Here is a 15,032-nt window from a genome sequence, read left to right as displayed (position 1 = left end):
CTTGGCTCCTTTGCCAGTGTTTTGCATAAGTCTTGATTTGGGAGGAAGGGAAGGGGACCCCCTGATTCCCTAGAGTCGCAGTCCCAGCTTGAGCCAACTCAGAATTGTGAAATGGAAGCCCAGAGAGGTGAAGACCCGCCCCATGAGGCCACAGATGACTGTACTCCCTATTAATTTTCTTAACCCCATTGCCGCATAGACACCAGGATATGCAGTCTCTTAGATTGGAAGTGCAAGGGACAGAAAATCTAGTGAGATGTTGCTTACCTACGTGAACAGCTAGTAACCCTCATGCCTGCCTTTGTGCTTGGCAAGTAAGTTTCCCAGGGTGATGCCCCACATATCAATACAACTGTACCAGGTCTTGGATGAGGGGAAGGTGCAAATAGCTAGCTGTCCTCTTGAAAAGGAAAACTTGCGCTGGCACTGAAGTATCAAGGACCACAGTGTAAGAGAGAGGCTCCTATCAGTACAAGTAAAGAAGAGGGGCAATTGAAAGACCAGCTCTGGCTCACACTCCCAGTTACCTAGGCCACTTGGTAGCTAGCTTTGAGTTGACTATTTCCTCCTGCAGATCCTCCAGATCCTGGGTGGTGTGGAAGTTTACTACAAAGGCTATCCCTGGTGTGGGGAAGCAGTTGAGTTCAGTGTGGAGCTGGCAGCATCTGTCCTTGGGTCCCACAAGTCTTTGTACACTGGGGGCATGGGCATCATGGTGCATCTTAAAATGACAGTTGGGACTCCCTTCTATACCCTTTGGTGCTGCTGCCACAGCCAGAGAACCATTGACTCTTCTGACCCTCAGCCCTAATTCCTCTTTGATTCATGTCAGTTTACTTACCTTCTCCCCTGCAGAGTGATGGGTAACTATGGGCCTGATCTCTTGGGGTCATCCAAAGGATGCCAGCCAGCCTTGGGGGTGCGTTGCTGGCAGGAGGAATGAGTATGATATTTCCCCCTCACCCCTGCCTCTTGATTCTCCAGTCCTGCAGTTAGATCCCATTGCTCTCTCTGTTGCCCTGGTAACCAGCTCAGCAAGAAGAAACTCAAGCTCAGCAAAGCCCCCAGGTTCTCTGCCCTCCCGGGCTGCCTCTCAGTGGGCAGAAAGAAGGCGAGTGTTAAGGGGCAGTCGGATCAGCCTTAGGTAGCCCTGCCCTATCCCCTTCCAGAAGTCCATGGGCTGGGCTCTCAACAGTTTTTTGGCTCCGTCTCCTCACAGGTGTTAATCATACCACCCTCTCTCCCTCTATTTCTTCATGGAGTGTAGATGCCCTGCCAACAATCCTCCCCGCAAGGTCGGCGCACAGGCCTTATGGGAGACTCAGAAGAGCCAAGGACTTAGAACCCCCGAGTTGTCTCCCAGCATCTGCAGCCCACTTAGGTTGGGTTGTCCCTCTAGGGCAGTGATTTTCAACCCTCGCTATATGAATCACTTGGGGATCTTTTAAAAAATACCATAAACCTTGGCCCTACCTCAGAGATCTGATTTAATTGATTTGAGGTGTGGCCTGGGGAACAGTATTTTTGAAAAGTTCCCTGGATTACAGTGTGCAATTGGTGTGAGAACCACTGCTGTTCTAGGAGGACCATAACTGGATGCTGGTTTTCCTCTCTGATTCAAGGTCTTGAACTTAGTCTATGCCTGACATCCTTGAGTAGTTGGAGTGTGCTGAGGTCCTGTTTCCCCACACTCCGGTTTCCAGAAGTCTCTTTGACCCTTTTATTTGCAGCCCCTACACCCTCCACACTGCCCAATTCTTCCCCCTTCCTAGCCGACAATCCCAGATCCTGCCCAGAGAGGACGTTACCAAGGCAACCAGTTTAATCTGGTAACTGTGGCATGTGCTGGGAGTGGAGCCCTCCCCTCTTCTTACTTGGTTCATAAAATGCCTGGGGAGCTCCAAGCCACTCCAGCCAGTTTCCCCTCTTAACCCCAGGGATATTAGGGTATCCAATAAAGTGGGTCCAGGAAACTGATACTTTGATATTTATTCTAGCTTCTTAGCCAAAATTGTGCTCTCTTTTTTTTTTTACTGTTTTTGCAAATCCACAAACAGATGGATGTGCAAAGCTTTATTTCTGTGAACACATGCTCCTGTACACGTAGGACCAGATAAGCACACACAGTGACACATGTGTAATACACACCCTATTCAGTTCTACCACCACTCCCAGCCTTTAGCATTCCTGTCCCTGCCTGGTCCGTGCACGGTAAACAGAGGTGGGGCATTGTCCAAGGAGCCTCGACCCGTCTGTTGCTTGGTGCCACTCTCCCACCTTGTTACCTTAACCTTGATGTGCTTATACTGTGCATGTCTCTATACACCCCTCCTCCTGGGACAGTGTACCCTTAGGGACAGAATGATCTGGGCATAGGATCAGGATTAAGGATTATTTGGAGTACAAATTCGGTCCCACTTTCCCCACTCCATGATTATGTCACCTCTGGAGGGGCTCTCTATGCCTGATGGTGTTGGTTGGCAGTTCTAGAGCTTGTCACCCATCCCCAGGGCTCTGCTTCCTCCTGCTGCCAGTAGGCTCAGGTGCCCTTGTGCCCCTGGTCTCCTCCTCCACCTGCCTACTGTCTCTTCTCTTCACCCTAATTAGACCTGCCACAACCTGCTGCTCCCTACCTGGCTCCTACCTGCCTGCCAGTACCTGCCTCCCACAGGCCAGGCCCTCACCACCTATGGTGCCCTACCAGAAAGGGCAGATGGGTACCGCCCCCAGTTCCAATGCCAATGCACCGGAGGCCTTCCCATCCCTTCTTACAGAAGCAAGATAAAGACCACATATTCCAGTGAGTATGGCAACAGAGCACACAATCGAGATCGAGAGTGATGGACACCCAATCAGCAATTTTTGTAGGCCTCACCTGAATACAGGTAGGTGAGTCAAGGTTCAGCCTGGCTCTTTGCAATGATACCAAGAGTCCTCGTAAGCCTCGAGCCAGGAACCCCCTCTCCATTGGTAAATTACTCCCTCGCCCTTGTCCTTAATGTCTGCGTCTGCTCTGAACCCAATGCCGGTCAGCCCCTACTGTTTCCCTCGCGGTCAGCCCCAAGTTGAAGCCTGGCGCGGCCCGGGGGGCGGGTCCATTTAGGGGAAGGGAGGGGACTGGGCGGGGACTGCAGGAGGGGGCGCGGTCTCAGTTCTGCCACCTTCCTCCGGGCCGGGAGCGCAGCCGCCGCCGCCGCCGCCGCCGCCGTCGCCGCCGCGTCCTCTCAGCCTTGCGCTCCGCCCGCTGGCTCTGCCGCCGCAGCCCGGCCCAGGAGCGCAGAGCCTTGGGCACCGGCCCCGCAGCCTAACCACCCTTCGGGCCGCGTGCGCTGCAGCCGGCATGGGGGGCCACTAAGAGCGGGCACTCCTTCCCTCTGGCACCTCCCCCGGTCCCTTGCCACTGGACTCCGGCCAGCGCACCTCGGGCACCTCTGGCCCCCAGTCCGGCGCCTGGCACGGCCCTCCGCTGTGACCCTCCAGATCTGAGCACCGTGTCCCCACCCCCCCGCCTGTACCTGGGACACCTGGGTCCCCCGGCGGCCCCGAGCAAAGGGGCGGGGGGGGGGCATGAAGCCGCTGGAGAAATTTCTGAAGAAGCAGACGTCGCAGCTGGCGGGGCGAACGGTGGCGGGAGGTCCCGGCGGGGGTCCGGGGAGCTGCGGCGGGCCTGGAGGGGGTGGGGGACCTGGCGGGGGCGGCGGTCTAGCCGGGGGACCGCGGCCGCTGCAGCGGCGTCAGAGCGTGTCTCGTCTGCTGCTCCCAGCTTTCCTCCGGGAGCCCCTCGCCGAGCCGGGTCTGGAGCCGCCCCCAGAGGAGGACGGTGGAGAGCCGGCGGGGGTCGCGGAGGATCTCGGCAGCGGGGGGCCCTGTTGGCTGCAGCTGGAGGAGGTGCCGGGGCCCGGGCCTCTCGGGGGAGGGGGTCCCCTGCGCTCCCCTTCCTCATACTCCTCAGACGAGCTGTCCCCGGGCGAGCCTCTGACTTCCCCACCCTGGGCCCCCCTGGGCGCCCCCGAGCGGCCGGAGCATCTTCTGAACCGGGTTCTGGAGCGGCTGGCCGGAGGGGCCACCAGGGACAGCGCCGCCTCAGGTAAGGGGTGGCTGGCTCATCCATCCCGGAGTAGGGGGTTGCCACCTGGTGGTTCCTCTTCCTTTGCCCTTGGACGGTGGGTGGGGGTTGCCCTATGCCGAGCCTCGGCGTGGGGGAGGGGGGGAGGGTTGAGTGGTCAGCTGGGGGCCTATGGGAGGAACAGACCTTTCTGCAGCAGAGAAGTGGCAGTGCCACCTTCCTCCCTGTAGCAGCCTCACCCATGGCTGCCGAAGAAGCTGAACCCCTTCCTCTCCTTAAGCCACCCTTCCTCTCACCTGGACATTTCATCTAGACCCTCATGGGTCCCTGATGCTGACTACCTCCTTCTGTGGCCCAAAATTAAGGCCTGACACACTAAGATGGAAGCTGCCCAGACCAGTCAGTGCAGCCCCCTAGAGGTGGCCAAGCCCCACAAGACCTTCCAGGAGTCCCCGATTCCGTTTAGAAGACCCAGAGCAGAGGGCTGGCCCACTCAGTGGGGCAGTGCCAGACAGGCACACGGCCCAAGCTGCCTTTTGGCCTCCGGCAAAGGGATGCATTGTCCTTAGCAGCTTGGGGGGAGGGAGGTATTCTAGTTGGGGGCCGACTCAGAAGATATTTGTTGGGGGAGAGGCAGCTGGGCAGACATCAGGGCCCTGCAGCATCCCGGGAGGTCTGAACCTCTCCGACTCCCACCCTTCCGGTGGCAGGCCTCAGCACATGGCCTCTTTAAAAAATAACCGCACCCTGAGAGGCTTATTCCCTGAATGATGATGTTATTTTGCCACTCCCCACCAGCACCCGTACTAAGGGGATTCTGAGGAAACTGAGGCCTCAGATTGCTGGTTAGTGGCTGAGGTAGAAGACCGGAGGGTCTTTAGGGCTAGCTCTCGGCATTTCACTAAGCCCAGCAGGGTCTGAGTATTGGGAGCCCTGGTTGAGGGCCTAAAAGATGGGGTTTCATGCTTTGCTCCCAGACCTTTGCAGGGAGTCCTAACCCAGGTGTGTGGAATGGGGCTCCACTTCCCTAGATTTTTCTCAACACCCAGGTACTCTCCTTGGCTCAGGTTGTAGTTGCCCTGGGGAGCTGACACCTTTTGCATTTAATTAGAAAAATATCAGACACACACAGCTCTCTTAACCATAACTTCCCGCCTACACCACACACCCTATGTCTCTATGACACATTCCCTGGGGAGGCTGTACATTGGACCAGAGCCTGCCTTGGAAGAGACAGACGCCAAACTGTAGCCCCCATAGCAGCATCTCCCCCACTCTGCCCCCACGTTCCTCTTCCTTTGCTCTGTTTAGCTCTCCTGTGAGATAAAGAGTAGAGGAAAGATTTTGGGCATCCCCATTCCTCGTCCCCATACCTGGAGCTGAGGGTCAGGGCTGGGGGGCTCAGACTCACTTTAAAAACTTGGCAGAGAGGTAAAGGGAGAAACTGTCTTTCCCCTTCCGCAGGGGCAGGGGCCTGGTGCCACAGGCGCTGCTCAGTCTTCCCTGGGGAAGGACTTTTGAACTGACTGTCACCGTATTATCTGGACTGGCAGGCTGGATCCCCAGAGTAACTGCTTTGGGGAACCCCAAACCAGTCCCAGAGTGAATGGGAATCAGCTTAACCTGCCACTCTGATATTCTCCAATATAACCAATGCTCTCAAGCCATCTCGGTTCCCTCCCAGGGCGTGTGGGGGGAGGGGACTTACAGAAGGTACCCCAAACTAACCAAAGGCTCCCAAACGTCTAAGCAGCCCCACCTGCCCACTGTACTCTGACGCTCTGCTGGCCTCAGGCATGGTGAGAAAAGAACAAAGTCTCAGGAGTCTGGGTTCTTACTCCAGCTCCAGGCAAGTCCCTCCCACAGCTCTGGGCCTCAGTTTCTCATTTGTGAAATGAAGTAGTTGAAGTAGAGGACCTGGTGTTGATTCTCCTGCTCCACCTTCATGGCTGGAATTGGAGGCCAGGGGACGGTGACCCGGGGGCCATCAGAAGCCTTGGTTTTGCCCTGGGGCAGTACCTGGGGACCTGGCCCTAACCTGTCCTGGTGAGGACACCTGGCTCCCTCCCCGAACCCTGCCTGTCTGTGTGTGCCAGGCTGCCCTGCCCCACCCCAGGTCTGGCTGCAAGTCAGGGCGACCTTGTACCTGGCTGACGGGCTGAGCCAGGCTCAGATGGGGGTGTGGAGGGGGAAAGGGTGGTGCGAGGAACCACTCCCCTCCACCCTTCCATCATTAACTCTTCCATCCCTGGGCGTCAGGAGGACACAGGCTTTCTATTTAAAGGCTTTGGGATCAAAGAGATGGCAGTCGCTCCCTCTCCCTTTGAATGGGGCTGGTTCTCACCTGCCTAGTTGGAACTCAAATTTGTTAGGTAGGGAGTGAAGAGGGGTGGAGGGACACACACACACACACACACACACACACACACACACACACACGTTGACCCTAACCTCTGTGCTTAAAAGTTCTCTTTGTCTAGAGACACTTCTGGGGGCTACCTCTTCCTCTTTTTTTCAGGCAGATCTCAAGCTTGGTGTATTAACTGACCAGCTTCCCACACACATTGGAGAGAAGTGGGCGTGGCCATGCAAGCGCGCCCCCTCCTTCTCTCCAGCCGCCTTGGCAGCTGCCAACCCCACCCCCACAGCGGCTGCCCAGAACCTTCACGTGTGTGTGTGTGCGCGCGTGTGTGTGCAGAGCGTGACTGGGCAGGTGGCTGGGGCTCCAGCCTGGCTAAAGAGAATTTGCCCTCGGAGGCAAGAGACGGGGTGGTGAGTGTCAAATTGGGTCCTGGAAGTGCCCTCCCGACATCAGTGGTGGCAATCGCTCTCTACAGATATCCTGCTGGATGACATCGTCCTCACGCATTCTCTCTTCCTTCCCACGGAGAAGTTTCTGCAGGAGCTACACCAGTAATATCCTTTTGGGGAACTTGCAAAAGGGGAGGTCGGGAGGGAGCCACCCCCCTCACCCCACATGTGATGTGAGGGTCTAAGCTCTTCCCTAGAAAACACACCTGGGTTTCAATTCCAGGTTTTTCACTCACCAGCTGTGTGACCTTGAGCAGCTCACCTAACCTCCTGGGGCCTCAGTTTCCTCTTCTGTAAAACGGGGGTAAATAGCACCTGCCCTGCCTCTCTGTGGGGCTGCTGTGGAGACCATTCTGACAGCAGATGTGGGAGTGCTCTGGAGACTGCAGAGCCCTGTATAGATGTAAGGGGTTATTACTCTATTAAGAGTGCCTCTCTCCCTACTGAATTATTGCTCTAAACATCTGGTTGCCCAGTGAGTTATTACAGGGTCTGATGTAAACATCAGGTCGTGGCTGTGCTTCAGCAGGGTCTACTAGAGACAAGCCACCGGCTGGGCTATTCACAGGGCTTCTCACCAGGTTATTCTAGGACCTAATTATAGACGTCAGGCCAGTGAGTAGAATATCATAGGCTCTCTTAGAAACACCAGGCCTTACACTGAAGTATTGTCAGGCTTGTGGCTAGCACCATTGGCCTTTATCAGCCTGCTGTAAGCTCCAGGCTGTGGGCTGATCAGGGGGTGGGTGGGTCCAGGCAGGGTAGCTTCTAGTGAATTTTCTCAGGTGAAATTCAAACAGGCAGGGGCAGGAGCTGTATGTGGTCAAGTGGGTGCCATCCCTACCTACTCTGGCAAAAACCTGGGCTGGGGCGTGATGTGGTCTTGGTTCCAAGGGCCCTTGGAGCCCCTTTCTCCATAGCCCCAAACCTAGAGAATTTTTAGGGGTAGCCTTGCCTCCCATAGCCTCCCATACCCCTTCCCGGTGTCCTCAGGTCTGCCTGCCCAGGGCTTTTTCTTAACTTAGGGGTCAGCTTTGTTTGGGCAGGAGGCATGGAGGGCCCCGAGGGGCTTGGCCGGAAGCAGGCCTGTCTAGCCATGCTCCTTCATTTCTTGGACACCTACCAAGGGCTGCTGCAGGAGGAAGAGGGGGCTGGCCGCATCATCAAGGTGGGCCTGGGATGAGAAGGTGGGTGAGCAGGCTGTTTGCTCTGGTAGGGGGCCCCTTTGAAGGAACCATACTTCTCAAGCTGGGTACCTGGAAGGAAATGATGCCAGTGAGCCTTAGCATGTACGGTTCTTCTGTGCTCGCAGGCATGGAGACCCTGCCCCGCCCACGCAGAGGGTGATGCTTGAGACCCCTGCCCTCACCTTCTCTCTTCTCATCTCTGCAGGATCTGTACCTGCTGATTATGAAGGATGAGTCCCTTTACCAGGACCTGCGAGAGGACACACTGAGGCTGCACCAGCTTGTGGAAACAGTGGAGCTAAAGTGAGGGGAATAGGCTGGGGGAGGGGACAGGAAAGAAATCCCCCTTGTTCCTCTATTACAGGGCTGGGTGCCTGTGGCCTTTGGGCTAAAAGATGCTTTTATTTTCATTCCCTTTCTCTTACTGGAGAGTAGCACAAAGCACTGTCTCCAGTCATTTTTGGGGTCCATTCTCCCATCCATTTATTTGTCAATCCAGTGGTGTACTGATAAATATTGAACGATCAGCACTTCAGGAAAAAGAGCCCTGGTTTATAGCTTTTGCTGATTCCCGTGGTGTAAATTCTCTCACTGTGGTTGATTCCAAGCTACCAGTATGACATTACTGAATGTGAAGTTGGGAAGAGATGTGCAGTAGCAGGCCATTAGGTACTATCTTCACCATATAAATCCAACAGACGTAACTTAACCTGAAGAGCATAGATAAGAGTAAAAGGTAGTGAAACAATTAGGAAACTACTTTTTGGGTAATAATTTGGCTGTAAGTTTATAAAACATATATATATATATGTTTATATATAATTATATATTTTATATATATGTAAGTTTACATATATATGTATAATTAATTTTTGAATGGCTATGTTTAAAAACCAGTTGGCAGAGCTCCCCAAAATGTAACAATCTGCTTTCATGAACCAATGTGAGCTGGCTTCAGGACACTACCGCGTCCATCCCTCCATCTTTTCAGCCCTTTCAGTTTCTCCCTGCTCCATCCCACCATCATAACCCTCATTTAGGCGTCATTATCTCTCACCTGGATTATCGCCACAGCCTCCCATCCAGGGCTTCAGCTTGTGGTTTTGTGTCTTTCTTATGCTGACCCCAGAGAGATCTTTCAAACTTGACAACATTGTACTTCTGTTCCAAGAATATCCACGGCCCCCCACTGCCTACAAGATAAAGTTGCAACATCCGAGACTCTCTCTTTCTGCCTCTGGTCATTCTTCCCATCTCATCTCCCACATCCCCCTTCACCCGTGACACTCCCTATACACCCCACCATTCCACGAACACCTTTGTGTTCCCAACTTCCTGCTGTCACTTATGTGGTTCACCCCAGCGTGCCCTCCTCCCACCCCCTTCTCTTCCTGTTGTCCTTCAAGGTCCAGGTCAAATGCCATCCTCCCAGTGAAGGCATCTTTCAGCAGTAGCTGTCCCTCCCCCATGCCAACGTAACTCTTCTCGTACCTTTATTATATCACCTAACACCTCCTGCCTCGTGTTAGATGTAGCTGTATGCACGTCTCCCTCCCTCCCAGACTGTGAAGTTCTTTTTTTTTTTTAATTTATTTTATTTTTGGCTGCGTTGTGTTTTCGTTGCTGCGTGCGGGCTTTCTCTAGTTGCAGTGAGCGGGGGCTGCTCTTCATTGCGGTGCGCGGGCCTCTCATTGCAGTGGCTTCTCTTGTTGCAGAGTGTAAGCTCTAGGCGCGCGGGCTTCAGTAGTTGTGGCACACAGGCTCAGTAGTTGAGGCTCGTAGGCTCTAGAGCGCAGCCTCGGTAGTTGTGGAGCGCAGGCTTAGCTGCTCTGCGGCATGTGAGATCTTCCCGGACCAGGGCTTGAACCGTGTCCCCTGCACTGGCAGGCGGATTCTTAACCACCGCACCACTGGGCAAGTCCCCCAGACTGTGAAGTTCTTGTTGGCAAAATTCAGCAGACAGCTGATGACCTACACCTACCATGTGCCAGGCAGTGTGCTAGACCTGTAGGATGAAAATAAAATTCAGTCAGCTCTCAATCTTGTAAAAGAGATAAGACATGAACATAAACAAATATTAGCCCAATGTCCTATAGCTATTAAGACAAAATGGTGACCTCTCCTGGTGGGTGGGATGGATAGAGAAGAATTCACGGAAGAGGTGGCATTTGATTTGGGTCATTCAGTCAGTTGTCCCATGCTGGCCATTGTCCTCTCTTCTTACCCCCTTCACCACTCTCTGAACCTGATGCCGGGGCATCCTTGACCAGTTCTGATATCCCTGATTGATGTTGCCTGCCTTGCATGTAGTATGCCTGGCAGGGCTTCCTGATGCCCAGCTGTGTCCACAGCAGGATCCCGGACGAGAGCCAGCTGCCCAGCAAGCAGGTGAAGCCACTCTTCCGCCACTTCCGTCGGATAGACTCCTGTCTGCAGACCCGCGTGGCCTTCCGGGGTTCCGATGAGAGTGAGTGCGGACCGTAGGAGGGGCAGGGATTCCTTAGTGGCTCCGGGGGCTCTGGATCTCGGGCACCCTCTGCGGAGTCTCCCTGTGTCATAGAACCAGTCCTTTTCACAGCATATTTTTCAGAGGCCAACCAATTTCAGGCTGGGGTGGGGTGGGGAACAGAGGTGCCCAGGGGGGAACTGTGCTGATGCTGCCGTTCTGCCCACTGGTTAAAAGCCACCTCCCGGTCTCTATCCAGTCTTCTGCCGGGTCTATATGCCTGACCATTCCTACGTGACCATACGCAGCCGCCTCTCAGCATCTGTGCAGGACATTCTGGGCTCTGTGACGGAGAAATTGCAGTACTCAGAGGAGCCTGCGGGGCGTGAGGATTCCCTCATCCTGGTAGCTGTGGCCTCCTCAGGAGGTGAGGGTCAGAAGGAACTGGGCTGGGGACGGGGTGGGGGTGGGGCGAGGGGGGGGGCACAAGAAAAGAAACTCACAAGCCCAGTGCCTTGGGGCAGGAGTAAAGACTGAATTCCAGGCCCTGGCTGCTACTCCAAGTGCCGTCCTGGGACCAGACACATGAGCGTCACCTGGGAGCTTGCTAAAAATGCAGTATCTCAGACCCCACTCCAGACCTGCAGAATCAGAATGTGCATTTTAACAAGATCCCCGGGAGATTCTTATGCACATTAAAGTTGGGGAGCAGTGGTCCAGGACACTTGCATGCTGCTCTGGGTGCTTTGCCTCTTACATTGGAATCTTGTCCTTTAACTTCCACGAGCATCTAAGGATGCTACGTTTTTGAGGCCAAAGGCACAGGGTGGCCCTCCAATCCCGGTAGGAAGGCAAAAACCCTGCAGTGTAGTCATAGCCTTATTTTCCTCTAATTCAGAAAAAAAAATTCCTGCTTTCCCAGTGTCACAGGGATGATAGAGTAAGAGAAGAGCTATAAAGAAGGTTGGGAGCCAAAAGGAGGTTATAAATGCAAGAGAACTCATTTTTTGAAAAATGTCAGATAAATATGGCATAAACTGGTGATGATATGAGTCCTGTTAGTCTAGAATATGTCTGGGCGGGATTAGGAGTTTCTGGAGGGGACGGCGGTGGTGGCTGGGGTGTGTGAGGGTACAGGGGCCGGTGCTGAGGCAGGGCAGCTCGTTCTCCTGCAGAGAAGGTCCTTCTCCAGCCGACCGAAGACTGTGTCTTCACCACGCTGGGCATCAACAGTCACCTGTTTGCCTGTACCCGAGACAGCTATGAGGCCCTGGTAAGAACTCCTTCACAAGCCTCGGCTGAGAGGGAAGGCTGAGAGGGGCCGGGAGCAGAAATTCAGAAGCCCAGCCCATGTCCCTGCCTGCCACCAGGTGCCCCTCCCCGAGGAGATCCAGGTCTCCCCTGGAGACACAGAGATCCACCGAGGGGAGCCTGAGGACGTCGCCAACCACCTTACTGCCTTCCACTGGGAGTTGTTCCGCTGTGTGCATGAGGTGGGGATTGAGGCTGGAGCTGGGCTGGGGGCCTGGAGGGAGGCAGCGTCTGGGCTGAAAGTTCTGGTTAGGACGCTCCCTTGCAGCATGCCCTGGGGCAGTGTGCCACCAGACCCTCTCTAAGCCTTTGTTCCCTTTATCTTAAAAAAAAAAAAAAAAGCAAAGAGAGAGGAAACACCTCGCCTTACCTGCCCCCCTCCCTGGGTGGTTCAGGATCCAATCGCTGCTTACACAGAACCTGACCCACGGTTAGAATTCGTAAAATATTCACTATTAAAGAAAATAAGGCGAGGACAATAATGTCGATCAGATGGTTCAAGCGCCTGGCACCGGGTAAGTGTTCAGTAGATGGTAGAGCATTATTAATGTTGGTTGTCTTTTCTCCCCCCTCTCTGTTGCATCCTGTCCTGTCCCGGTTTTCTTCTATTTTCCACCCCTCCCGCCCCCGTCCTCCTGCCTTACCCTGCTCACCGCCTCGCACTGCCCTCTTCCCACCCGCACTCCCCACGCCCTGGCGGCCCCTCCTGCCACCGCGGGTGCAGCTGGAGTTCGTGGACTACGTGTTCCACGGGGAGCGCGGCCGCCGGGAAACGGCCAACCTGGAGCTGCTACTGCAGCGCTGCAGCGAGGTCACGCACTGGGTGGCCACCGAGGTGCTGCTCTGCGAGGCCCCGGGCAAGCGCGCGCAGCTGCTCAAGAAGTTCATCAAGATCGCGGCCATGTGAGTGCGGCGGCCGCGGAGGGGGAGGCCATGGCCAGCCGCCCCCCCCGCTTACCCCGCCTCCCGCCCCCGCAGCTGCAAGCAGAACCAGGACCTGCTGTCCTTCTACGCCGTGGTCATGGGGCTGGACAACGCCGCGGTCAGCCGCCTGAGGCTCACCTGGGAGGTGATGAGACCTCTTCCCTTTCCTCTCCTCCCACCTGTGCTGGCCCACCTCGGGGGTCTTGGCCTCCACCCTCAGCCTTGACATCTCGGGCTCACCCCAAAGCGGCCTCCCGGGACCGCTGCTCGCCTCTGGGGAGCTTTTGTGCCGATTAGAAGGAGGCGCCCTCTTCTGGCAAATACAGCCCCGGGGCACACCGCAGGGCTGAGGGACCCGGTCCCAGGGCAGATTAGTAGAGGCGGATTCCCCTGGGGGTGGGGGTGGGGGTGGGGTGGGAGGGGGCAGTCCCGGCCAGGTCGCAGCCTTAGCTCTTGGCTTTCAGACAGCACCCAGTGAGGCCTTGTACGTGGCAGGTGCATCTGCAGAGGCCTCCATTTCCCCAGAATAACTCATTCCTCTGGGCCGCTTCAAGCTCCCCACACCTAGCCCAGGGCTGGTTCTACTTCCCCGCCGGCCAGCTTCCCAGCCCCCTGGGAGACAGGCCCTTTCCCCCTCTAACACCTGGGGATTAGTCAGGAGATCCCGTGAAACCCAAGGAGCTCCAGACTCTGACATCTCCTCTTCCTTCAAACTGCAGAAGCTGCCAGGGAAATTCAAGAACTTGTTCCGCAAATTTGAGAACCTGACAGTGAGTGGGTTTGGCTCTGTGATCTGCCCCTGGACTGGCACCCCAGAGAATTTCTGTGCCCATAAACCTTTTACCTCAAGCTTCCCTTTCAAGGTTTTTAGTGCCTGGGTCCCCCCACCCCTGCCCGCCCTTGCCCACCACGCTGGGAGGGAAGATGGGAGGACTGCTGCTTTGTTATCCCTGGAGGAGAGGGGAGAGCAGTTGAGCCCCAAGCAAGACACCCAAACACACCCCTATCTGATTGGAGATATTTCTAGGGCAGGGGCTGAGGGAGGGAGTGGGGGATGACTTTGGGGTACACTGGGCCTGTCTGTCCCTTTATCCCTCTTCTGTGGGATGCTAGGACCCCTGCAGGAACCACAAAAGCTACCGAGAAGTGATCTCCAAGATGAAACCCCCTGTGATTCCTTTCGTGCCTCTGATCCTCAAAGGTGAGAGTCACTTCCAAGCTACGTTCTTCTCTCCACGCTCTCCATGCCCCATTCTGACCCTCCGTCCCCTCTGAACTCAGCTCTGTGTGTTCAGCTCTCTCTGAACCCGCCTAGAGAGGAGCGCCCCACAGATTGAGTGCGGTCGGGGGGAGGGGAAGGGCCCTTTGGACCTCCTCTCTTACCCATTTGCTTCTCTCCCCATCCCTAGACCTGACTTTCCTGCACGAGGGGAGTAAGACCCTTGTAGATGGTTTGGTGAACATTGAGAAGCTGGTGAGTGGCACTGCCAGCCTCACTCCCATTGAGTGGGGGAGGGCTGGCATCCTCGTCCTCTCCTGGCATCCCCCCTAAAGGTGCCAGCCTTCCTCATGGTGCCCAGCTTGCCTGACAGACTCCTGTCTCCCTGGGGGTGTCACTGTGACAACCTGCCCACGGGTGGCAAAACTGACAGGCAGCTCAGGGTGGGGGGGCAACTCTGCCTCCCCCTCACCTGGCACCCTATTGTACCCCTTCTTTGGTCCTTTAGAGACCCTCCAGAGCTGGGGACTGGAGGGAGTTAAACCAAGAGAGTTGGAGATTGGAGGAGGGAGAGCATTAGAAGGGGGGGCATCTTTCTGTGCCCTTTTCAGGACTCATTCCTTGTCATCTCCCAGCATTCAGTGGCTGAAAAAGTGAGGACCGTCCGCAAATACCGGAGCCGGCCCCTTTGTGAGTAACCCACGGCGTTTTGAGAGCGTTGCAGGTAGAGCTTTGACTGAGCAGGGGGGGTTCCTGGGAGAAGTCCCCACTTAAATGTTTATTTCCTTAAATGTGTCATTTCTCCATTCTCTCCTTGGCCTGCCCGGGGGGCCCTCCTGCCTAACATCTGTCCCAATCCACACCCTTCTCCTCTGGCTGGTATGTGTGTAGGGGAAGAAGGGTGGCCAGCACCCTGACTGCCTCCCTGTCTTCACACCCCCAGGCCTTGAAATGGAGGCCTCCCCGCATCACCTGCAGACCAAGGCCTACGTGCGCCAGTTCCAGGTCATCGACAACCAGAACCTCCTTTTCGAGCTCTCCTACAAGCTGGAGGCCAATAGTCAGTGA

The 15,032-nt window shown here is 55.5% G+C and overlaps 1 protein-coding gene across 1 annotated transcript; it reads left to right on the top strand.

Annotated features, from left to right (window-relative positions):
- The first annotated feature begins 3,567 nt into the window (after positions 1-3,567).
- RAPGEFL1 (Rap guanine nucleotide exchange factor like 1) lies at positions 3,568-15,032 on the top strand. Its single transcript, XM_065897260.1, has 15 exons — positions 3,568-4,087; positions 6,904-6,982; positions 7,910-8,045; positions 8,270-8,367; positions 10,419-10,531; positions 10,770-10,937; positions 11,686-11,783; positions 11,881-12,003; positions 12,546-12,724; positions 12,800-12,890; positions 13,465-13,515; positions 13,859-13,946; positions 14,155-14,219; positions 14,600-14,654; positions 14,908-15,032. Exons 1-15 carry the CDS (start codon positions 3,568-3,570, stop codon positions 15,030-15,032), a joined length of 1,989 nt encoding a protein of 662 aa, XP_065753332.1.

Source organism: Phocoena phocoena, chromosome 19 (genome assembly GCF_963924675.1).
Source record: "Phocoena phocoena chromosome 19, mPhoPho1.1, whole genome shotgun sequence".
NCBI classification, from domain to species: Eukaryota; Metazoa; Chordata; class Mammalia; order Artiodactyla; family Phocoenidae; genus Phocoena; species Phocoena phocoena.
The sequence above is the reverse complement of the archived record's forward strand: the minus strand, read 5'-3'. Positions and strand labels throughout refer to the sequence as shown.

Bases quoted from the DNA above. Each gene is read 5' to 3' on its own strand.
- RAPGEFL1 (XM_065897260.1), top strand. From the start codon at position 3,568: ATGAAGCCGCTGGAGAAATTTCTGAAGAAGCAGACGTCGCAGCTGGCG. The intron at 13,947-14,154 runs GTGAGAGTCACT...CCCCATCCCTAG, and splicing joins CGTGCCTCTGATCCTCAAAG to ACCTGACTTTCCTGCACGAG. The intron at 14,220-14,599 runs GTGAGTGGCACT...GTCATCTCCCAG, and splicing joins TGGTGAACATTGAGAAGCTG to CATTCAGTGGCTGAAAAAGT.